We start from the raw sequence: 25,200 nt of genomic DNA on the forward strand, positions 1-25,200 counted from the left end.
TGCTCCCTGGGGAGATAACCTACTCCTGCAGTCTGCATACCTGCCCGTGAAGCGCTATTTATACAAGCATGCACATCGAAAATATATTCACCAGCAAGAACAACAAAAGACTGTGGAAAAATGCCCCAGGACAGCTGTAAGTTATTAGAGCCACGCCATGTTCTTGCTGTCATTTTATTGCTAAACACCAGTATAAATTTGACCCCGTTATGGAAAGCACCACAGCCAACAGTTGCTTTTCACAATAATGTATTCAAATTAACTCAGTGAGCGTAAAATATTCATATTCAGCAGCTAAATCCTAAAGTTACTGGCCCTGTTACGTCGGAGATTGTTTTGTGCACCAGACAAAACCTTCAATTTCTCAAATGCCTTAAGGCGGGTACCTTACCTCAGCCTGAAATCCTTCGACTAAGATAGCCACAAGCAGATTGAACAGAACGTAGTTCCCAAAAGTCATGAGCGCGACGAAATACAGGGCTGCCAGAGGGGAGGTAGAGGCCATGCCGTTATACAAAACCATGTTCCAGTCCTCTTGAGTTAGGATCTGCACACAAACACAAAAATATATAACTAAGATAGATAGACAGACAGACAGACAGACAGACAGATAGATAGATAGATAGATAGATAGATAGATAGATAGATAGATAGATAGATAGATAGATAGATAGATAGATAGATAGATAGATAGATAGATAGATAGATAGATAGATAGATTGAGCTAACTTCCTGAAGACTTAAGTTCCAACCCTGCCTCAACACTTCAAGGATGAATTAGAAAAAGTAGATTTTTGGGAAAATTCAAAATTGCAAAAAAAAATCTTGACCCATAGAAATTTTTAATATTTGTATACATTCAACTCTGTATGATAATCAGAGTGAATTTTTTATTTTTTTTTGCTTTTAAAGACTTTATGGTTCAAAAGTTATTAGCAGAAACATAATTGCAAATTTGGCCTGTCGGTGGTGCTAGAGAGTTTGAGACACCAAATTTCGTGTGGTTAATGATGAGATTGTCCTCTATCTGTGTTACAAATTTCATAAATTTCCCCAAAGAGGTTCTATAAGATTCATAAGATGCGTAACAAGTTATGTTATAAATTGTTGGTAAAATACAGCATTTTACTACATAATTTAAAATGGTCCATGCTCAAAGAGATATAGAAATATATATATAATCAAATATAATAAATAAATACCAAGGAATTTGTGACCTATTTTATATAATATTACCATGTAGTAGTCTAAACCTTTCAGCTCCACAAAGGTTAAACAGGTTTGTGTGTGTGTGTTTAAAAAGTGTTTTTACCCAGTTCCCAGTTGCCCTGTGTTTCCCGTCACCTGCAGCAGTGCTTTCATAAGTGAGATGAGTTTTGAGAGCGCTACACACCTGAAACACTGTGACAATGGCCCAAAGCAGGGAGTCAAAGTTTTTCCTGTCAGGTACTGTGTCCCCAGCCTCTGTCTTCAGGCTGAACTTGCAGCCAAATATGTGCATTCCCAGAATACTGCAGAAACAAACAGACAAACAAGCTCTGAATGTTACTCTCACGTTTAGATATTCTGATACCGTATGTTTCTGATCAACCTCAACAGGATGTGAGATGAATGAGACTGTCAGATATGAGGAGCCTATAAAAATGATATCAGTGCTGTGTGAGGAGACATATGTCCTGGTTGGACAGCAGCCAGAGATGAGACCAGTCACGCCGAAGAGACGGATCACAGAATGCAGAATGCAACACATACCAAGAGATAAATGAGACAGGGTGATACTACAAACATACAAACAGTGTTGGCGGTAACATGTTACTAATTAATGATTTTATGTAATCAGATCGTAAATATGTTATTTGTTACATTTAAACCAAATATGTGAGTTACAACTGAACAAGGCTAACTTGTGGTGCGAAGGCTTTGTAGGAGTTGTTGTAACTGCAAGAATAATGGGTATTGTAGGTCTAGAGAGTGTGTATCATGCTAAGCGGCGAAGTACAGAGCACTGCAATGATTTCTTGCAGCCTTCTGCCAGATTTACTACTTAAAAACTGCAAAACAATGCTGATAAGAAAAATAAAAATGAATAGTGGACAAAATAACAGAATCTGGGGACTGCATTAGAGCAGTGGTGGATTTGCTCTGTCTTGGAACTCGCAGATATGGTCGAAATAAACTTTGCTGTTGTCTTGACAATGCTGTGCACAATTTAAGACAGTAAGAAAGTCTATATGAAATATATAGTCCTTGCAGAAACTATGCCTACATAAAATCCATAGAAATATTTAAATCAGAAGGCTGATGGTCCTGTGACCATGGTGTTTGTCTGATTAATATGTTTTATCATTTTATATGTTTATATTTTTCAGGCTAAAAATCACTGGGAAAGTACTGTGATCTCCACTTAAAATAAACAAAAATGATACAATAAACAAATAAATAAATAAAGTAAAACAGTGTTGTACTACACTACTTTTAACTGTAACAACCCACGGTGAAAGACAAACGTGTTTCTTTCCTTATTTGTGTTCAACAGTTCTCTATGCAGCAGATCAATGATGAAGCCGATTAATAATTGGCACAAATACAGCTTCCAGTCTGTAATGCTGATTCATTCTCTCCATTCCCATCATCAATACGTCATCTTAGGCATCTGCTAACAATTACGAAAGCCTGTTGACTGTACCCACAGGCTTGGGACAACTCTATCCATTTAAGTGACATAAATCAGGGCATTGTTTTCAGATGAGGGGTTATAAATTGAGATAGTTGGTGAAGGGGGGGGGGGGGGACGCTGAAACCAAAACGTGAGTGAGAAAGATAGATCAGCGGGATTGGTTTATGCACTCGATCCAGCAGCAGCCTCCATCTGTCTCGGTGCACTCTGCTGGAATTGCAGCGCTGCAGGGGGAAGGCGGGTGAGTCAGTGGGCACCAGGGGCCTGAGTGTTATTGTTCTGCCCTCCATCAATCTCACTCTGATCCTTATGGGCCTGTCACTCGCAGCTGAAGCTGAGGTGTACTCTGTGCAGCTGAGACTCTCAGCCATGCAGAGCCCGGTGTGATCCAGCTACTGTCAGGTGTGGGATTTTATAAACCTTCACCACTTTGTGTGATAAAGTGTGTGCTGTTTATTACAAACAAATATGCGTCCGGGTACAGCCAGAGATTATGAGTTAGCACTTGGACGTGAAACACACATTGATATTCATTCACCAATAATTGGTCAAGGAACACAGTGGAATGGAATAACGAAGACCAACCCACCTGAATATGAAGATAAAGAGCATTAGTAACATGCAGAAAGTGGCCACATTGTCCATGGTCTTCATCAGGACCACCAGCTGTCTGCGCAGAGCTGGCATGAACCGAACCAGCTTTATGACCCTCAACAGTCTGAACGTCCTCAGGACGGACAGACCCCCGTCAGACTGCCCAATGATCTCACATACACTATACACAAACACACAAAAAAGTGTTGATTATAATGTAGAAAAAAATAAATACATTTTTTTGCTACTTCAATGCCTTTTACATATAATTTAAAGGCTTAAAGGTGTGGACATTTCATCAAATTTTCACAGGCAAAATATTTACAGTTTAAAGGTCAACTTGACTACTGTTGTCCTAGGCCTAGAAATGAAATCTTAAGCTACAAAAGTATAATTTTGAATGTTAAGCTTAAAACTCTTTAATACATCAAAAATAAACTATTTCTATATGCAAAAAGTTTACATAAAATATTATGCAAAAAGTATACATAACACCCACAATGATTTTAAAAGACATTCTACAAACTATAAAAAAGAATGCACTTACCTGATGATCACAATAATGCCATCAAAGATGTTATAGGGGTTTCTAAGATATTCAAAGAAGCCAAAGGCAGTAAGCTTGAGGATCATCTCCAGGGTGAACATACTGGTGAACACTATGTTACAAATCTCCAGGACATTAGTCAGTTCATCAGGCTGTAGACAGAGAGAGAGAGAGAGAGAGAGAGAGAGAGACATTGAGGACAAGCGAGAGTGTGGGAAGGATAAAAGAAGAGGTAAATGTGGAGAGGTCATTTCAGATCACTGCATTGCTGTTCCAGAGATCGTGTGCATAGTTGCATGGACAAGACCAGCTCTTGACAGCAAGCATGAGTTCCTCGGTTTGGCTGTAACCTCTCATATGATTAAAAGGTCAGAGAAAACTGAGTTTAAACCTGAACAATTCCTTGTGGAATGTCAGTTAGAAATAGTTCAGGGGTGATGAGAGTAGACTGATACTGTATGTGAATTGTAAGTACTGCATGTCTTCAGCTTATTCTGGCCAAGAACTGCCTACATAGAGAGCAAGAAACTGTCTGACTGACCCGTAAAGTGACCAGTCATGGATCGTTTTGTTTTTATGCATTGTTTAGGGGCAGATTATTTGAAATAGGTTATACAACAACACGGAATGGTGCAGAAAAAACATGAAGTCTTTGTGAATGTTTGGAAAACACTGTAAATATGGCTGTCAGTCCAAAAATAAGTACTATTAGAAAACAAATAAATTCAAAAAACAAAGCTGATTCTGCTTGTGAATATCTTTAGTTATCTACAATAGTAAATTATGTAGCTATTTTACCTTAATCAAAATGCTGATGCCCATTGCACGTGTAAATAATATACAAATATGATATATGAGGTAACTATGTGCATACTACTGTTTCAAATGATGGGGTCAGTTAGATTTTTTTTAACGTTTTTGAAATAAGTCGCCTATGCTCACCAAGTTTACTTTTATTTTATCAAAATACAGTAAAAAAAAGTTATATTCTGAACTAGTATTACTATTTAAAATTGTTTTCTATTTTAAAATGTACTTCATTCTGGTTATGGCAAAGCTGAGTTTTCTCCAGCTTTTCTCCAAAATCTAATCATTCTAATATGCTGATTCGATGCTCAAGAAACATTTCTTATTATTATCAATGTTGAAATCAGTTGTACTGCTTAATATATTTGTGCAAAACACAATTCTTTTTTCAGGATTCTTTGATTAATATAAAATTTTAAATAGCACATTGAAATATTCTCTAACATTATTAAAGCCAAAAAAGAGAAAATTCTAAAGGACCTCAAACTTTAGAATGGTAGGGTAGCATTACTACTACAGCCAAATACAAACTAACCTTGGTACCACATCTTGTTTCCAGGCAAACTAATAATAACCTGTGTGGTCGTGTACATTGTATAAAACCAGCTATTCAGATTATAGCTGGTGATTTAAGCCAGTGCTTGCCATTTTTGTGTGCGCTAAGCATCAGTGAACAGACTGTGGGTGGTCCATTGAAGGCTGAGACTAGTGTAAGATCTACTGTGCTTAGAAAGGGATCAACAGACCACCATGATCTGCTTCAGTCCATGCTGTGTAATCTGACATCACATAAATCCATTATACCTTATCTCAACTGATAACATTATGTTCATGTGCAGAAGTGAAAAGGTGGCCAAATTCCAGCGGAGCGAAAGCGAAATCTGATTTGAGAACACTGCCTCCGTTGTCCCTTTTGTTCCTTCTCTCTCCATCCGTTTATTGATCAATATCTTTCCATTGACGAGTTAAGGCAGAGAAAACAACTGAAGGACGAATGAAAACTAAACCACATGCAGCTCCAGGGAGATGCCATTTAGAGAAATTGAATATTGACACAGCAATTAGGAGCAATAATGGCAAAACAAGACAGTTAAAAAAAAAAAAAAAAACATAGCCTCTCTCCCGTTTCCATATTTATCACTACTTTTTTCTCTGTCCTCCAACAGGCTGTACTGTAAACTGCTCTTAAATCAATCAATTTATCTATCTATTATCAATTATCAAACCTATTTGTACAGTGCTCAAATACAGCATACATAAAGCATTTATACAGCAATTTTTGGTAAACCATAACAATAACTTAAATAATCACTACAACTCAACAAATTACTGAAATATGTCTTGAAAAAATCACACCTATTTTTCAGCAAATCTGAAGACTTTTAGGCGTTTGCTGCCTGTCAATCATTTTGAGTGTTCGTCAACATAGGGCATGTTTAGACAGGGGGCTAGTTTAATGTCAAGCGCTATCTCTGAATCTAAATTTGGCAACTTCCATTCTATACAGTAGATGAAGGTACATCAGTTGAGTTTTGAGCCTCTGAATACACAATATTCATAAACAGTAGGTAAAAAAATACCCGGATGACCCACAACTTCCACCAGGATATCACACCTATATGCATATTTTATAGAATGCACTTTATTAACAGATGTGCAAGGTGTTAAATGCAGTACGCATTCTGAAAGATTTCAGGAAGAGACAACAAAAGTGTCAGTTGATAAATACTACCCACATTAGTCCAAAATACCACTCCTTGTAACGGAGTTAAAATATAATGATAGTTCACCCAACAATTAAAATTCTGTCACCAATTACTCACCCTCATGTTGTTCCAACTTACTTTCTTCTGCGGAACATTAAAGCAGATATTTGTATGAAAGTCAGAAGTAACCAAAACTTTTTTTAAATATCTTCTTTAGTGTTCCACAGAAAAAAGAAGAAATTTATGTATTTATTTTATTTATTTATTTATTTTTTTAAAAATTGGTTGAACCATACTGTACCTTCAATTGTCCATTTAATCCACTTTAATTTGTTATCCAATCCACATGTTGAATGTGCAAAACTGAATTGAAATATGAATTACATACAATAATATGCAACATTTAACAGACTTAATCTGCATTTTTCAGCTTGCATAAGTTTGAGTACTTTGCAAATTTTTCATGCTCTTTCTGCTTGCTCAGACAATCCCACAATTGCTGTACAATCTTGGTGCTCATTCCCTATATAGAATGATTTAAAATGCTTGCTTTTCAGTTTATAAAATTCCTGGGAATCAAACCCATGACCCTGCCGTTGCTAGCGCCACACTCTACTCTTAGAGCTACAGGAACCTTTAAATGCATTTGTGTGTGCAGACCGAGTGCGTTGACACTCATTTGATCAAATGTTGTGCATGAGCATAAACACACACACTACCCACACACATCTAAATATTGTGATCTGTTCCAGGCTGGTTGAGAGTCAAGTTAAAACATACAGAGTCACAGCAGAAGATGGCATCACACATGATTCGTTTAACAATAGGAAAGTACTATTGAACAGATACTGTGTGTTTATATGTGAGCATGTACACAGGGGCTCCTCTGTTTGCTTGCGTAGGCTGTATTTACATGATGTCTCACATGTTAAAAATGCTGCGTAATAGAAGCCAGTGGTGCAAGCAGGGAGAGACTATATCTGTCTCTCCCTGCTTGTTGATATTTTTAGAGCCCACAGAGATGAGAAAACAGGCCCCAATGCAGGCGAGGCAGTGAAGACATGAGGGGGCGGAAGGGGAGAGAGATAGAGAGCAAGATAGAGAGATTGTGCATGAGTATTAGTAGCTTTCTACATCTTCCAAAGATAATTAACTGTACTTTCATGGCAAGAAGAAATCCAACAAGACTCCAAAGGCCGTTCTACATGCTCTCATTACTTTGAATGGCAGGCCCTGTGAAGACTCCATCAGCACTGCAGAAAGAGCCGGCTATTACAGTAATATGTGACATGATGAGGTTGAACACTTCTTCAGACTGGGTTTATTATGTGAACTGACTGCACTGCGGGTGAAATTACCTGGTTATGGTGCTCGATGCCCATGCTGATTGTATTGATGAGGATGGCGATCATAATCCCTCTGTTGAAGTACTTGCTTTCAACTATACCCCAAAGCTTCACTCTCATTTCATCCCAAATATCTTTACATTTCCCTAAACAGGAGCGTTTCATCTTCGGCATGTCCTCGGATTCATTGTCCCCCTTCTCATCCAAGCAGTTCTCATCCCTGTCGGTCTCCTCCAGCGCACCCTCCTCTTCCTCCCCATTGGCCGAGTGCCCCGTCAATCCCGCCCCTTCCTTGAGTGACAGGGCTGCAGCACACTGTGGACACTGCTCTGTGTTTGCGGTGATGGAGAGGGTGATGGCATTCTTCAGAGTTTGGGAGCTGTGGTCCAACTTGGTATCATGCATACAGTGAGGTGCTGCAAGATAGACAAAAAAATTCAACATTTCTGTTTGATTTTCATAGAATACAATATAATTTTTGCCTGTCAGGTTCTTGGACAACTGCCTCACTGCTGCTTTGGATTCAAATGTCATTAGACTATAAAAGCAAACACATGGATCTATTTGTTCTTGTTTTTACTGCAACTTGCTCTTTGCTTTTATAACTTTCTATTTGGTTTGAAGTGTCAGGGAAGGTACTTTGAAACTTGACCAGGCTACAAGCTATTTTTTTATAACACAAAAGTAGCTAAATACACTGAAGCAACTTAAATGGGCAATATTGTTAAACACATTTGATGATATAATTCATAATTTTTGGGCCATATTATTTTGGGGTTTGAATGAATGAACAGTGACATCTCCAAACATTTACAAATGAATTGATACTAAATCCAAAAATAAAAATAAAATAAAAATAAAAAATAGAACACATCCTAATTCACTGAATTTAACCAAATAAAAAACACCATAATTAACAATTGATTTTAAATGTTAATTAATTTAGGATTTACTTAAAAACTTAAAATGCTGAGCAGTGATTTATTTTTTATTTATTTTAATTTTTTTGTATATTTTCATTTACATGAATTGTTAAAAAAAACTTAACTTTTTTAATATACATACAGTATACAGTATGAGCAAGATAGGGCAGTTTAGGATGAATCAATTCACCTGAATAAATCAAAATGTTTGATGCCAAATACAAGTGATATATGAGAGTTCAGGAAGAACTATCCCTTACCAAAAAGTAGTATACTTCAAGTTTATTTTATTAAGTATACTTAAGTAAAGTTCAAGTATATTTTAAGTATACTTTATGTAGCAAGTATACAAAAATCAGTGTTCTAGTACTCTAGTTCTAGTTCAATACTCCTTGGGACTAAATTAGCCCACTTTCTAGTATATATAAAAGTATACTTTTAAGTATTTAAGTATATTCTAGCTTCATGCATTCTTTTTTAAACACTTCAATGTGGGTAGGTTTCATAAAAAAAAAAAAAAAAAAAAAAAAAAAAAAAGAAATAAAGTTTTGAACAAAGAGCTGAAAAAAGACTATAAATTGGATTCAGAATGATAATCAAAAGGTAGATGGAGTGGATCAACACCCCAAAGCTTGACTGTAATTATTACTTCTTCATCGGTCAACATTTTATTCCAAAACACAGTTTTGATGCTGTTTCATGTCAGATGATCGTGTTAGATGTGTTAGTATCTGTTGTTTCTTTTTCTTCTTTACTTGTGTTTTTTTGGAAATTCTGTACAGAAGATGTGTACTAGCGCCCTCTACCGCATAATAATGAAAACATGGATTCTAGGAGCACAAGTATAGTTCAACTACAGGTCCTTCTCAAAAAATTAGCATATTGTGAAAAAGTTCATTATTTTCCATAATGTAATGATAAAAATTAAACTTTCATATATTTTAGATTCATTGCACACCAACTGAAATAGTTCAGGTCTTTTATTGTTTTAATACTGATGATTTTGGCATACAGCTCATGAAAACCCAAAATTCCTATCTCAAAAAATTAGCATATTTCATCCGACCAATAAAAGAAAAAAGTGTTTTTTAATACAAAAAAAAAAGTCAACCTTCAAATAATTATGTTCAGTTATGCACTCAATACTTGGTCGGGAATCCTTTTGCAGAAATGACTGCTTCAGTGCGGCGTGGCATGGAGGCAATCAGCCTGAGGCACTGCTGAGGTGTTATGGAGGCCCAGGATGCTTCGATAGCGGCCTTAAGCTCTTCCAGAGTGTTGGGTCTTGCATCTCTCAACTTTCTCTTCACAATATCCCACAGATTCTCTATGGGGTTCAGGTCAGGAGAGTTGGCAGGCCAATTGAGCACAGTAATACCATGGTCAGTAAACCATTTACCAGTGGTTTTGGCACTGTGAGCAGGTGCCAGGTCGTGCTGAAAAACGAAATCTTCATCTCCATAAAGCTTTTCAGCAGAAGCATGAAGTGCTCCAAAATCTCCTGATAGCTAGCTGCATTGACCCTGCCCTTGATAAAACACAGTGGACCAACACCGGCAGCTGACATGGCACCCCAGACCATCACTGACTGTGGGGACTTGACACTGGACTTCAGGCATTTTGGCATTTCCTTCTCCCCAGTCTTCCTCCAGACTCTGGCACCTTGATTTCCGAATGACATGCAAAATTTGCTTTCATCCGAAAAAAGTACTTTGGACCACTGAGCAACAGTCCAGTGCTGCTTCTCTGTGGGGAATGCAGCACCTGTAGCCCATTTCCTGCACACGCCTGTGCACGGTGGCTCTGGATGTTTCTACTCCAGACTCAGTCCACTGCTTCCGCAGGTCCCCCAAGGTCTGGAATCGGTCCTTCTCCACAATCTTCCTCAGGGTCCGGTCACCTCTTCTCGTTGTGCAGCGTTTTTTGCCACACTTTTTCCTTCCCACAGACTTCCCACTGAGGTGTCATGATACAGCACTCTGGGAACAGACTATTCGTTCAGAAATTTCTTTCTGTGTCTTACCCTCTCGCTTGAGGGTGTCAATGATAGCCTTCTGGGTTAACCTCTTACCCATGATTGCGGTTTTGAGTAATGAACCAGGCTGGGAGATTTTAAAAGCCTCAGGAATCTTTTGCAGGTGTTTAGATTTAATTAGTTGATTCAGATGATTAGGTTAATAGCTCGTTTAGAGAACCTTTTCATGATATGCTAATTATTTGAGATAGGAATTTTGGGTTTTCATGAGCTGTATGCCAAAATCATCAGTATTAAAACAATAAAAGACCTGAAATATTTCAGTTGGGGTGCAATGAATCTAAAATATATGAAAGTTAAATTTTTATCATTACATTATGGAAAATAATGAACTTTTTCACAATATGCTAATTTTTTGAGAAGGACCTGTATATTTAGAGTTTTTGTAAGTATAAGTATACTTAAATGTCGTGTTAAGTATATTTCTGAGGAGTACATAAAGCCCATTTCTGAGAAGTACATAAAAAGTAAACTAAAAGCATACTTTCCTATTTTTAGTTTAAAAGAAGTATACTAATAGCACACTTGAATAAACTTTTTCGTAAGGGATATCACTTGAAAGAATCAGATTTTCAAACATTCTCTCACTCATGTTGTGTTGGAAAGCATGATCCCAGCAATTCAGACTTTCTAGCACAACATATAAATGAAACAGAACAGTATAGGACAAACTGACTTACTAGAATTAATCAGGCTTTCCAACACTACATACAATATAAGTGAAAAGGGTCCTTTAGGATAACTGATTCACTAAATTGAATCAAACTTTTCAACACTGCATATAAGTGAAAAACGGGGAGTTTAGGATGGCTGAGTTCTCTAGAACAAATCAAACTTTTCAACATTATAGAAAATAAGAAAGTGCACTTAAGTACAGACCAGCTTGCTACTATTTTGAACACAGCTGAGCTAATGTCAGACTATTTTTTTTTTTTGTTGTTAATTTTAGATATTTACTCCTCAACACTGTTAGACACAGCTTTTCCATGACCCAGTATCATTCCTCTGGCTCTAACTATTTCCTTACTTACTTTGAGTAGAATGGCAGTGGTGTCTTTCACTGCCATTCACATTAGCCCCTCCCCCTGTCGATCCTGCTCCTCCTTTACCACGCCCCCTCCCTCCCCCAGGGGGAGGGGCTTTGCCACGGAGCATGTAGTAAAGGGCAGCTGAGCGGCGGCGGGCCTTGCGCAGGATGTGGCAGACCAGCTGGAAGAGCTCCTCATAACAATCTCCAGGCTCAGCGAGTGAAGCCAGTGTGCTGGAGGACAGGCAGCGAGCACGTTGCTCTTGCATCAGCTGGTGCTCTCGCTGTTTGGTCTCCGAAAACTGAGTGGCAATGACCACCAGGCACAGATTAATCATGAAGAAAGATCCAATCTGGAACAGCAAAAAGAAGAAGGAGAGTCAAAATCATCATTTACTCATCCTTCCGTTGCTCTTAACCCCAATGACTGACTTTCTTCTCTGGATAAAAAATACTGGAGAAATATTGGAGTGCTTTCTGGTACTGCTTTTTTTTTTTTTTTTTTTTTTTTTTTTTTTTTTTTCAGCCATTTTCTGAGGAACAGACAAAAATTTAAATAATTATTCATTGACAACCTCCTCTTTAAATCAGACACATTCAGATCTTCAGTTTCATTTACTGACTTAATGGTCACAGGAATAACAATGTCATTGAGCTGAACTTGTGAACTGAAATCATTCAGACTTACTGTGGGATCCAGCAATTCAACCAATCTGAACAAAAGAAAAAGAAAATCCCCCAGATTCATTTACGAATCATACATTAGTGCTTCCTTCATAAATATTCTAAGGATTGCTAGCAGATATTTTCACTGAATAGGAACATTTTGGCCTTTTTGTCAGACAAGAGTATTGTATGACTTCCATACTTTTGGAATAATACACAATAGCTGCTGTTTTTGATATTTTTGCAACTTTTTTAAAGCTTGAATGCTCCAGTTAACATTGTGTAAAATGACTGGGTTTGAAATGACACGATGAGTACATGGATAAATAAATATTCCTTTTTGGGTGAAACACACTTTTGAAAACATATATTTGAGTTTATTTATTTGAGCAATTTCCTCTCATTACTGTATTATACATAAAATATATTTTTAAGTTCAGTTCTGTTACCATAACTCTTGCACTACGTGTGAAGTCTCAACTGCTTTAAATATCCAGATCTACATGACACCAAAAACCCCTCTAAGCTCTCTAACTCAGCCTGTGCTGCAGTGTTTGGCATAAGCAGCGGCCATAGCTGTCTAGATGAGCTGCTATAAATGGACCCTATGTTTGAAAAAGTCAGCAGACGCCCAAACAAGAGCCCGTTTTGTTGTGTGTGCGCCTGTATCGCTCTGGCTTTGATATGCTATAATTATCAGGCTCTTTCATAGGAGCAAAACATCTAAATACCTCCTAGTCCTCACAGAGAAGGGCTAGATCCCTCTGCCAACGTGAAACGGATTAGAATTGTGAGCCAATCATTTTAAAGACGGAAAGCGAACCAGTTCCAGATTCAACAGAGCAGAAAGCCTGTTCTTATATCATTCGTCATTCATATCACTGGCATTTGTCAATACGCGAATGCACACAGAGCTCGCTCTTAGGTCTTAATGAAAGTACAGCTTGTTTCCTGCATATGTGAAGTAGGGATCAGAGAGGACGGATGAGTCGTGAGGAAGACAGAGGAGGTGGAGAAATGAACAGAAGTGTGTGTGGGGGGCAGCTGTGCAGGTGTGTCCTGCCTCCACATCTGCTATACTGATTTGGGAGTCTGATGTGTGACTGGACTGCTCCTAATCAGCAGTTGGACCTCTGTTTTATGCAGATAGACAAATTCTTTTCTTGCAGTCACCTTTCCTCTCATCAATTCCTCTGCAAACTTTAACGCACACACACACACACACACACACACACACACACACACACACACACATACACACACACACACGTTTACTTAGCTATCTAAATGCGGACATTCCATAGGCGTAATGGTTTTTATACTGTACAGACCGTATATTCTATAGCCCTACACCAACCCTACACCTTACTCTACCCCTTAAAGAAATGCTTTATACATATTTGCTCTTTTAAAGTGATAGTTTCTGTCATTATTTACATTATTTACCCTCATGCCTGTACAGTATGACTGACTTCTGTGGAACACAAATGTGAACTTTTGAAGAAAATTCAGGGCATTCTTGAATATTATGAAAGATAATACCATAAACCACCCTAAAAGTGGTTGTGATAGTTTGGTGTGAAGAATAGACTATAATTTACATCACAATTTACTGAAAATCTAGACATTGACTCTAGTTCTCATAAAAAAAAAAATAAAATAAAATAAAATAAAATAAAATAAAATAAAATAAAATAAAATAAAATAAAATAAAATAAAAATCATTGGCACTTTCTGAGAGATCAAGATGTAAGTAAGAATGTCTAATTTTAAAAAAAAATCTTTGAAATGATTCACTTTCAGGAATAGCTGGTCTAAATGATTCATTCACGTGTATAAATTTAATCTGGTTATTAATGTGGTTAATCAATCTCAATTACTCAATGATTTAACAGCCCACAAAATGAGAAGATTAGCCACGAAGAACTTATTTGAATTCATGTACTACTTTAAATCCAAAATGGAATGAACTCTACTACAGTTAAGACATGTCAGCACCATTATTAGTATTATTTTAAAGAAACAAGCTAAATAAAACAGATTGAAAGAAAGAAAGAAAGAAAGAAAGAAAGAAAGAAAGAAAGAAAGAAAGAAAGGTCAGACATACAGATGGAATGAGGCAGGAGTAGAAAGGGAGAGGTCAAAGGGGTGTTAGTTAGTGAGTGTACTTCAGTTCTGTTACAGCTGGATGAAATATGACAGGTGATTTATGCTCTCATTTAATACTGCTCTTACAGTGGAAGGGTCTGGCTGCAGGCAGGGTGACCTTAAGAAAGAACAGTAGGCAGAACCGGTCATTACATTATTGTGCCATCAATGTGCAAAGGCAGGGAGAACTTTGCCAACAGATTTGCATAATACAGAGAAAATAAAAATAAAATTAAATAAATAACGGAATATAAAATAAAAATTTCTCCCCATGCCATCAGTTCATAAATCACATCCATCGGTGAAACCCATTAACAGCAAGCCAAAAATATTACAAGATTTGTTAATATTTTGTTGACCTAAATAATAGACAACGTTTTAACAAAAAAAAAAAAAAAAAAAAATTATCTAATTATTTGTGATCACTCTGCTCATTCGTACTGATCCATCAGAGAACAACTGAAGAGGAAAAACTGGGCACAGAGAAGGCAGGCCTGAATTAATTGCTCTGATGTTCAACAGAAGTGAAAGGAAGTGAATAGAGGTGCATCGGCAGGGTGTGGGCTGTGTAGCCACACTATGGCCCTCTCTCTACAGGTAGCGATGGCTGACTGTGTGGTTGCCAAGTTACAGACAGAGCAGGGCGTCAAAGAAGTAAATAAAAGTTCAGAGGGACACACTCGTATAAACCTGCACACACACACATACAGTGAAAATACACATCTTACTCCCCTCAAACACTGCAGATCACGTAGGGATTTAGCTGTTGTTTCCAGCTGTGAAGGGGACGCCAGAGAGCATAAAGCATCAGAAACCACAGATGACTAACAGGTACATAATGCTAAATCACATCTGATTGACTTTGGAACAATGCATCTGTTTATTTTCAAAAGAGGGTACCCAGAAGCGCAGAAAGTGCATTTTAAATAACATTTAAAAATCAAGAGCACATTTAAAAAAAAAAAAGTTTTTGGAGGAAAAACGATTTCTAAATTAAACCCTATGGCACGCTTAGTTTTTTCCACCTGCTGTTACATATTTCACATAGGTCTTTTGTCTGTTTTTTTATTATTATTTTTTTTTTCTGCTGGACCCATCAGTGCAGATATTTAATGCACACATGGGGATGACAAGCACAGACAAAAACTGGGGCTGCATAAAGATGTAAACCAGCATATTTTGGCTTAATTCTGTAATAAAGTGCCCTAGGGATGACATATTTTTGTAGGCCAGCCTAAAAGTAAGCATCACCCTGGTTCCCTTGACAAAAAGTTAATAGATTTGCTAAATAAATAATTAAAAAAAGTAATTTTTCAAAAAAATTTAAAATAACATATATACATATATATACACACACACACACACACACACACACACACACACACACACACACATATATATATATATATATATATATATGTATGTATGTATGTATGTATGTATGTATATATATATATATATATATATATATATATATATATATATATATATATATATATATATATATATACAGCAACATGTATGATTTTTTTTTAAAGTTAAAGTTAAACTTTAAATACTAAACTAAAAAAAAAACCTGTGGTAAATCATGAGGGCGAGTACAAGGCAGAATCAATTGCACTGCACCTATTGATTCACTTCCTGTTTTTTTAGGCAACACAATACTGATAATGACTAATCTAAATGATGTCTCAGTCTCTTTATACTTCACTCAGTGTCAAATTCCACCAGTCAGCGTTCTGCTGGTGCATGCTGGGCAGAATCACATGACAGCTTCGCAGGGTGCATGTGTCGGGGTGGCAGGGTCTCTGTCAGGAAGTGGGAGACTGCAGAGATGGCGGCAGGGGTCCACCAGTCTGATGGGCTACAATTAACTGCTAATGCTTTCACTCCTCTGACCTACACAGGATTAGGCCCTGTTAGCTACAGACACACACCCACATCTCCTTATACTTGCCATTTGTTGGGCTAAAATGGTCGTCTCCAGCAGAGTTGTCTAACATGTGTCTGAACACAGGAAAAGGGAAAGGTAAAGAAAAGCACAAACAGCCACAACAAATCTGAGCAGGCCTCTCCACTATCAGACCTCCACATCTCATTCCTAAATCCATTCCCTTCCTCTTTTATTCCTTTAGTCTCCTGCTGTCTTTCAGTCTCAGATCCTTTTCCTCCTTATCCTCAGGGCATTTCTTTTCCGCTCTCTCTCTTCTTTAATCTTGGGAGGAGACGTTATCCGAAGCACATCTCACTGCAGGGCTGTCTCATTCGCTGCCGTACCAACCATTCAACGAAGAGGGCCGGCGTGGTGTGAGAACTAGCTCCATCACGGCATCGTTAAACATGCAGCCAAAGCAATGAAAAATTAATCTTATAGTGTCCAGCTATTGATTCTTCACTATGTTGTTCATTGCCTAATTGATCTCTATGGCACTGTAGACTACTAAATGTGTTGTTTAGCTAATATCTGCATCTTTGAAACCTTCAGGCCATCAACAGGAGTCCTGCAGATTCAGTTAAGTTCAGTCTGTCAATAAAAGCTGGGTCCAGATGCATCTCTGAGGAATAACAGCAGTTTCTTTTTTTTTTTTCTCAAGATTTTAAACTTCACTTGCAATGCACCATATGGCAGGACTAATCAAGCTGATAAATGTCTATTAGACGTTACGTGGCCTTGCATTAAAAATATTGTATTAAGTTTGAGCTTACAGATGGCACTCTAAACATTAAATTTTTTACAAGATGATTGTTTTAGAAGAGAAAAAGTAAACAATTAGTAGTGGCGATGCACAATATATCAGATGCGCAATAGTGGATATCAGTTGATATTACTGATTTTTAGTGAGTTCTTTAACCTCACATTTTAACCTTACATTTTAAATGATTTTATTTTATATTGTTTTAGTTTTTATTTAGACAAAACAGTAGATATATTTTAATATCAGCCATAGCATGAAGATAATTATGGTCTTATCTGTATCAGGGGTATTAATATCACAACATCCCTAATTAGTTGGCTTTGTGTTAAAAGTTTCATTTTTGCGATGTGTTAAGCTGTGTTTTTGTGTCCAGGCAAAAGACATGACCTTTTTGTTTTTACCAGTGAGACCAAACATCTAGTTCCCCCTCTGGTCCTGTTAAAGGTCACCAAACTTCAGGTCCTCCCAGACTACATATGCCATATAAAACCACAGACTACAAGTTCTCAATAATTAGGACACATGCTTCATTCTCTGAACACATGCACAGCAAGGTATAAAAACTTACGATAATGAGGAATATGAAGTAGATGAAGTTGTAGAAGGAATGCGCATCCATGACGTAGTACATGATCTCCACCCAACCCTCCAGCGTGATCACCTGCACAGACCAGATCAGACCACATTCAAGCTCTTTATACATCAGGTAAAGATCCGTCTCAAATGATCCATCACAAGTCATCAGTTGAGACTAATGCTGTTTATGTAACATTTTTGTGCTTGGATTTTGAGGGTAGAGTCTCCGATTCTGTGACTATATACAAAGTGTATATTTTTATAAGATTTAGAACCATTAAGAGAACAGCAACATCACTCATTAAAACCTCACTTTTGTTAGATTCTTCAGCAATTCAGCAAGGTAGCTTGTGTACTAATCTAGCTCATACTTAAACTTGGCAGTGTGCACTGCAAATAATGTGAAGTTGCTTTGGATAAGCACTTTGCTAAATAATGGGTAAGAAAAATTCAAATGAATTCAAAGTGAAAACAAGCTGGTTTTTCTTACCTCATTTGTAAAAAAAATAATTTCTTTAAACCTTTGTTTTACCACAGTTGATGATTAATAGGTGTGTAGGCGGCCCTTCACTGTTGTCCAAGAAGCATCAGGACGGATTAGCATTTGCAACACACTACATATGCAATGCTGTCACATGCATTTTCAACTTCCTCTGAATGTGGTTTGAGTGATTGGATCACAAAATGCTTTAGATTGCATTTACAGCAAGTGCTGTCGATTTATGATAGGATCACCTGAAACAGAATCAGATGTGTAATTTCAACAAATGCCGCTTTACTCGATCGAATACCTGAAATATGACGATCCATGCGTAACCTATGTTGTCAAAATTGATCGCTCCTTTATGTGGGTTGGTGTGTCCTGTGTGACAGCGGGTATAATACTGGTTCCAGTTCACACAGAGCCCCACGGCGGAGGCACTGCCATTGACAAGCGGCTCCGCGCTCAGGCCCAGGGCCTGACGGTGCAGTGCATCCTCTTTATTAAGACAGCACTCCCGTCCGCCTTCTCTCCGAGCGGGCACGTCACTGCAGGACATGATGCCGTTATCCTGAGCCAGAGAGCAGATGAAGGGCCGCTCGTCATCCTCCTCAGGCTGATAATATGGGGCGGGGAGGGTGATGCCAGATGTGCTGAGGACAAGACGAAAGGAGAAGTCAAGGATTTTGAAAATTCAGTGTTAAAAAAAAATTCCCCATCTATCAATCCATCCATAATCTCTGCCAGCTGTCAAATTTCTACTATTTCTACTTATATATTTTCTAGGGAAATGTATATACTTTTTTCGAAGTATATATTATATATTAGACATATACATTCTATATATCTATATTATATATATATCTCTCACACACACACAGAATTTAGTAACTTTTTCTACTGGCAGTTTTTTTTCTAGTAAAATAAACAAAATGTTGAGAGGTCTTATAATAATAAAAAAAAAAAAAAAAAAAAACTATAAAAAAAATATAAATCTAAGAAAAAATAAATAAATTTAATACTCAAATATTTTATTTTCAATGGCAGTACTTGAATCATTTTGCCTCTATGTATCTCAACAGGTGGGTTGCCATAATTAAACTGTGTTCTTGCAGTATACAGTAGCTGAAATATCTCAAAGCAGACCTGAAGAGATCTGAGCAGCAACCAGTATGGATTCTTTCTATAACACACAAACTTATATAAAGCACATTTCCCTTAAAGTGACCCATTGAGGTCAGCCTGCCATTTAATCACTGTGTTTTACTGCCTAGAAATATCAGAAATAGAAATAGTTTCCATCAGCCACTCACTCTCATACACATAATAGGGTCACAATGACTACTTACACTCCCTACACTCCCTTTCCAAAAATCTCTTCCTCCTCCTTTCTCTCCTCTCCTTCACTTTCTTTCACACATCCAAGTACAGGTCCTTCTCAAAAAATTAGCATATTGTGAAAAAGTTCATTATTTTCCATAATGTAATGATAAAAATTAAACTTTCATATATTTTAGATTCGTTGCACACCAACTGAAATATTTCAGGTCTTTGTAGATGATTTTGGCATACAGCTCATGAAAACCCAAAATTCCCATCTCAAAAAATTAGCATATCATGAAAAGGTTCTCTAAACGAGCTATTAACCTAATCATCTGAATCAACTAATTAACTCTAAACACCTGCAAAAGATTCCTGAGGCTTTTAAAAACTCCCATCCTGGTTCATTACTCAAAACCGCAATCAAAGAGGTTACCCAAAGGCCATCATTGACACCCTCAAAGAGAATTGAAGACACAGAAAGAAATTTCTGAACGAATAGGCTGTTCCTAGAGTGCTGTATCAAGGCACCTCAGTGGGAAGTCTGTGGGAAAAAAAAGTGTGGCAAAAAACGCTGCACAACGAGAAGAGGTCACCGGATCCTGAGGAAGATTGTGGAGAAGGACCGATTCCAGACCTTGGGGGACTGCGGAAGCAGTGGACTGAGTCTGGAGTAGAAACATCCAGAGCCACCGTGCACAGGCGTGTGCTTTTGAACCAGAAAACAGCGGCAGAAGCGCCTGACCTGAGCTACAGAGAAGCAGCACTGGACTGTTGCTCAGTGGTCCAAAGTACTTTTTTCGGATGAAAGTAAATTTTGCATGTCATTCGGAAATCAAGAGCCAGAGTCTGGAGGAAGACTGGGGAGAAGGAAATGCCAAATTGAAGTCCAGTGTCAAGTACCCACAGTCAGTGATGGGCTGGGGGGCGCCATGTCAGCTGCTGGTGTTGGTCCACTGTGTTTTTAATCAAGGGCAGGGTTGCAGCTAGCTATCAGGAGATTTTGGAGCACTTCATGCTTCCATCTGCTGAAAAGCTTTATGGAGATGAAGATTTCGTTTTTCAGCACGACCTGGCACCTGCTCACAGTGCCAAAACCACTGGTAAATGGTTTACTGACCATGGTATTACTGTGCTCAATTGGCCTGCCAACTCCCTGACCTGAACCCCATAGAGAATCTGTGGGATATTGTGAAGAGAAAGTTGAGAGACGCAAGACCCACACTCTGGATGAGCTTAAGGCCGCTATCGAAGCATCCTGGGCCTCCATAACACCTCAGCAGTGCCACAGGGGATGATTGCCTCCATGCCACGCCGCACTGAAGCAGTCATTTCTGCAAAAGGATTCCCGACCAAGTATTGAGTGCATAACTGAACATAATTATTTGAAGGTTGACTTTTTTGTGTATTAAAAACACTTTTCTTTTATTGGTCGGATGAATATGCTAAATTTTTGAGATAGGAATTTTGGGTTTTCATGAGCTGTATGCCAAAATCATCAGTATTAAAACAATACACGGACCTGAAATATTTCAGTTGGTGTGCAATGAATCTAAAAATATATGAAAGTTTAATTTTTATCATTACATTATGGAAAATAATGAACTTTTTCACAATATGCAAGTATTTTTGAGAAGGACCTGTATATGCACCAACGTGCAATGCCATTTGTCCACCTAGCACACACAAGTATAGCTCATGCAAGCCACACTGACCAATCAATGTCTCTATTGCTTTGCGGACTAGACAGTTAATCTAAATGCGCGCGCACACACACACACACACACACACACACAAACACACACAAAGCTCCCATGACAGCCATGTTGGAGGTATGGGCACCAAGAAAGGATTGGTTCATCATCCCCAGGTTGTAATTCTCCCCATTTGGACGGAGGACTCTTCGGCAGACTTGCAGCCAAGAATCTTTCTGTTGCGGAGGACATGTTTCCTTTGCCCTTCAACAACATTGCAGCCAAAAGATCTGAACAATTCAATAGCAGTAATGAGCAATGGTACATCAGGCCACACCAGAAAAAGCAATTTGTCTAGGTAGACCACTGTGGTGACACTCGTGCGAGGATATGCATGTGCACATTTCCAACGCACAAAACTAATCAATGCCTGTGATATGGCAAATTGAGCCAATGCGTCAAACCATCGTAGATTCCCCTGTGGGCTTTGTGCGGCACACACTGAGATCTCTCCTATAAAAGTCAGCCCGCATTATCAGCACGACAGTCCAGTTGGACCACGTGGCACCGCTTTTCTTTAGGAGCTCAGCAGTATGGTGACAACTGGGGGGTTGGGAGAGAAAGACAAAGCAGCAGAGAATCAGTAAGTCTGTCAGGGCTCTGCAAGGAGTGCTGGAGGGTGAATGATGTTTGTGTCAGTGCCAGGGCTTGGGCACAGCGAGGCAGCGCACTAAGAAGCACAGCCCAGTGTGGCACACTGCTAACACCCCACTGTGGCACAAAATGACATTCCAATGCCAATAAGACTGCTCTCGCACATGGAGATAATTGACCAATGACTGACAAAAGTCTCGTGTTCCTGTAGCACATGGTAGATTGCGTTACGAAGCGCAATTGACCAATGAACACATGATGACAAGTAGCCTGAATGCACTTGTCGCTTTGGTCAAAAAATGAGCCCAGATGAAAAGAAAAACAAAAATGGGTGGATGTTAAGGAATGCAGAATAAAAAATGAGCCCCGAGGAAAAGTGTGACTTTGAGAGTCGACTTTTTAAAGGAATTTCTTTCATTTCAAGTCAAACTTCAGATGCTGTGAAAATGAAATAAAAAAAAAATATATTTTTTTTGGTGCCTTTAGAATAGTTATATATTTAGCTGGTTTAAGCTGCTCATGACCAGCTTAGACCAGAAGCCATGCTTCAAAAGATACCTAACCAGAATATGCATTTTTCTGTTTTCTTTTTTTCCCCAGCAGGGATATCCACATCTAATGAGCATACACATGTAGATGCACATTTTGGTCTTTCAATCTATAATTTTCTATGTAATATTCAACCAGAAGTCAATCAGAAACTGCTTGTGAATCACTTTGGGTTTGCTAAAATCATGTATGGTTAAAGTTAGTGAAATGGCTTTTGTTAGCAAAATGGCTAAAGTTAGCTAAATGGTAAAATTGCTTATAGCAGCTTAAAAAAAATAAAAAAAAATATTTGATATACTTGTAAAACTTTGAAACAAATTATGACAGTACTAAAGTTTAGATGTTCGGAGAGTGCTTGAGCAGCTAACTGTTGCTATGGTTACATTGTTATGGTTAAGCAACGTTTGAAGCCAGTGAAAATATGTGTTCCGACTAACTTGTGATCTAACATTTGCACAGTTACTGAAATGTCTGCATATAAGAGATGCCTTATATAATACGCTACACTAAAACTGTAGTATTTGTTCTTTTAAACCCCATAAAAACAAGTAATTCACCCCCCACCAAAGAGGAAGAATAGTGTACATTTTAAAAAGACTGTAAGAGAACATACAAAGCAGAAGAAAACCAGGTGCTCTCTCAAGAGACTCTATGATAGACTCTTCTTTCAAAACACTTCATCATCCTCTGACTACAGCCTGTAAATAAACTTGCTGCTAGACAATAAATGACAGTCAGACCTCAGCTGATGTTTAAACTCAGACATGTGCTTCTTTATCCCACACACATGCGTACAAACAAACGCATGGGGTGTCTCGCACACTGCCTTGCACCGTGAGTCCTTTCAAATCCAATCACACAGCAAAGAGAGGCAGGCAGACCATGGTTGGCACGGTAACCTCAGGCAGACACCCACTCATGAATATGGATGCCAATCTGAGTTTTAATCAACTGGAGCCATCGAATGGGTGGTACCACATTTGCATTTTTAGTGGCAGGTAGACAGTAAAAACAAGAAGATGAGAGGAGAGATTAAACAGAAGGATACATGTGAGAAGATGAGTGAAAGTAAGTAAGTGAGAATATACGACAAAGATAACATGGAACTGAACAAATCATTTGTTTATTAGCCCCCAAGGTCCATGTGATCCCAAAACATCCACTGATCACATCAAGTATCCCTTCTTCGAGAGAAAGGACATTTGAAATACAAGTCCAATCCAATGATGGAGTGCTCAGGCACTCCGAAATGCATCTGGCATTCTAAATTCAATCTTTTTATCCTTGTAAACCTAAACCGTCATCCAAATAAACCCACAATTTGGATTCAGAGCTTTTTTCCCCAATTAAATATTCAGTACATTCAGTACATTCAGTGTTTTCTCTCTTTTTCACTCCCTTAAGCCCACCGGCCGTCCTCTTTTGGTACTCACAGGGTGAAGTTCTCCTCTGGGTAACAGCGATTTCTTAATAGTCCAGCCCATAGCTGCACGCCAATTATGCCAAAAATGAAGAAGACAAAAAAACAGAGCAGAAGCACATTTCCCAGCATAGGCAGCGTGTCCAGCAGCAGGTTCACCAGGATACGCATACCTACACAATCACAAGAATACAGAAAAATTATTATTATAACAAAGAATAATGTGCACTGAGATATTCATTATTCAAGAAAAACGTTTTCATATACTTTCAAAATTTGTAATATCTTTTTTCCATCTATGACCCAACTTAATACTTTTATTAACCAAAATTTACCTTCATTTAAATCTCATTCTCAATGCATTAAATCAATGTAATTCTCACTGAATTGCCATTCTTAGGTTATTTTAGGTCATCCAGTCATTTATCCTTCATTTTATTTGTACAGTACATAACAATTTGTGTCACTGTGACTGTGACCGTCTTCCTAGTGGCAACACTTGAGAGCCTGTCATCACAAAACTTGTGTGTTTACTCCCACACCAGTGGGTCTGTTTGTGAGTGAGAGTATTCGTGTTTGTGTTAGCGAAGCACTGCTGGGTTTGAATGAAGGGTGTGTGTCCGTTCTGACTGGAGAACAGCAGCATGTGATTACTGCAGTGTTTGTGGTTTGGGGAAACACAACGGGGAACTAACACAACGCTGATGGAACACATAAACACACAGAATCATTTGTGTATATGTATATATATATATATATATAAAAGTAAAAACGTCATGTGGACAGGTGAAGTGACTGGTGCTGTGAATATCTGGAGCTCTGGAATGAAAGCAGAATTGTGTCTTGGGACATTTACAGAGAAATTAAAGGAATCTCAAGAGAAAAGAGAATGATTTAAAACATCTGACATAAAGGTCAACTGAGAACTTAGTTTCCAAGTGGGATGTTCTTTTTTTCTCGTTTTTTCTGAACGAGAAAATGATGACTGAATGTTTATTTTTAGTGAACTATCCCTTTAATAAAATCTTGCATAAAACCTTGCTACAATTTGACATGCTACATACACAGTTAAATGGGTGTTAATTTGATTCTGTATGCCTACATGCATGAGGGAGAGAGTGTAACAGTGTGTATGCATTAAGTTTGTGTGCGTCGGTTTTTTTTTCCCCCACATGCACACGAGTTAACACACAAAGACCTACATTCTACAAACATTTCCTGAAACCCTCTGCTTGAAATCTCTTCATCAAGACTTCGAGCAGCAAAATCAAATGCAAGCTAATTCAGTTAGCATTCATATTTCATGTGCTACTCCATTGCCATGGGCACTGAAA

General features: G+C 38.1%; 1 protein-coding gene across 1 annotated transcript in view; it reads right to left on the bottom strand.

The window, feature by feature from the left end:
- The window catches only part of LOC109087914 (voltage-dependent T-type calcium channel subunit alpha-1I-like), a 175,744-nt gene that overhangs the window by 49,444 nt on the left and 101,100 nt on the right, over window positions 1-25,200 (bottom strand). The window contains 9 exon segments of the mRNA XM_042725491.1: window positions 392-547; window positions 1,394-1,511; window positions 3,267-3,452; window positions 3,819-3,970; window positions 7,690-8,093; window positions 11,667-12,015; window positions 17,741-17,833; window positions 18,540-18,882; window positions 23,880-24,039. Of these exon segments, the coding sequence (XP_042581425.1) occupies window positions 392-547; window positions 1,394-1,511; window positions 3,267-3,452; window positions 3,819-3,970; window positions 7,690-8,093; window positions 11,667-12,015; window positions 17,741-17,833; window positions 18,540-18,882; window positions 23,880-24,039 (1,961 nt within the window).

This window comes from Cyprinus carpio, chromosome A3 (assembly GCF_018340385.1).
Source record: "Cyprinus carpio isolate SPL01 chromosome A3, ASM1834038v1, whole genome shotgun sequence".
In the NCBI taxonomy this organism is placed as follows: domain Eukaryota; kingdom Metazoa; phylum Chordata; class Actinopteri; order Cypriniformes; family Cyprinidae; genus Cyprinus; species Cyprinus carpio.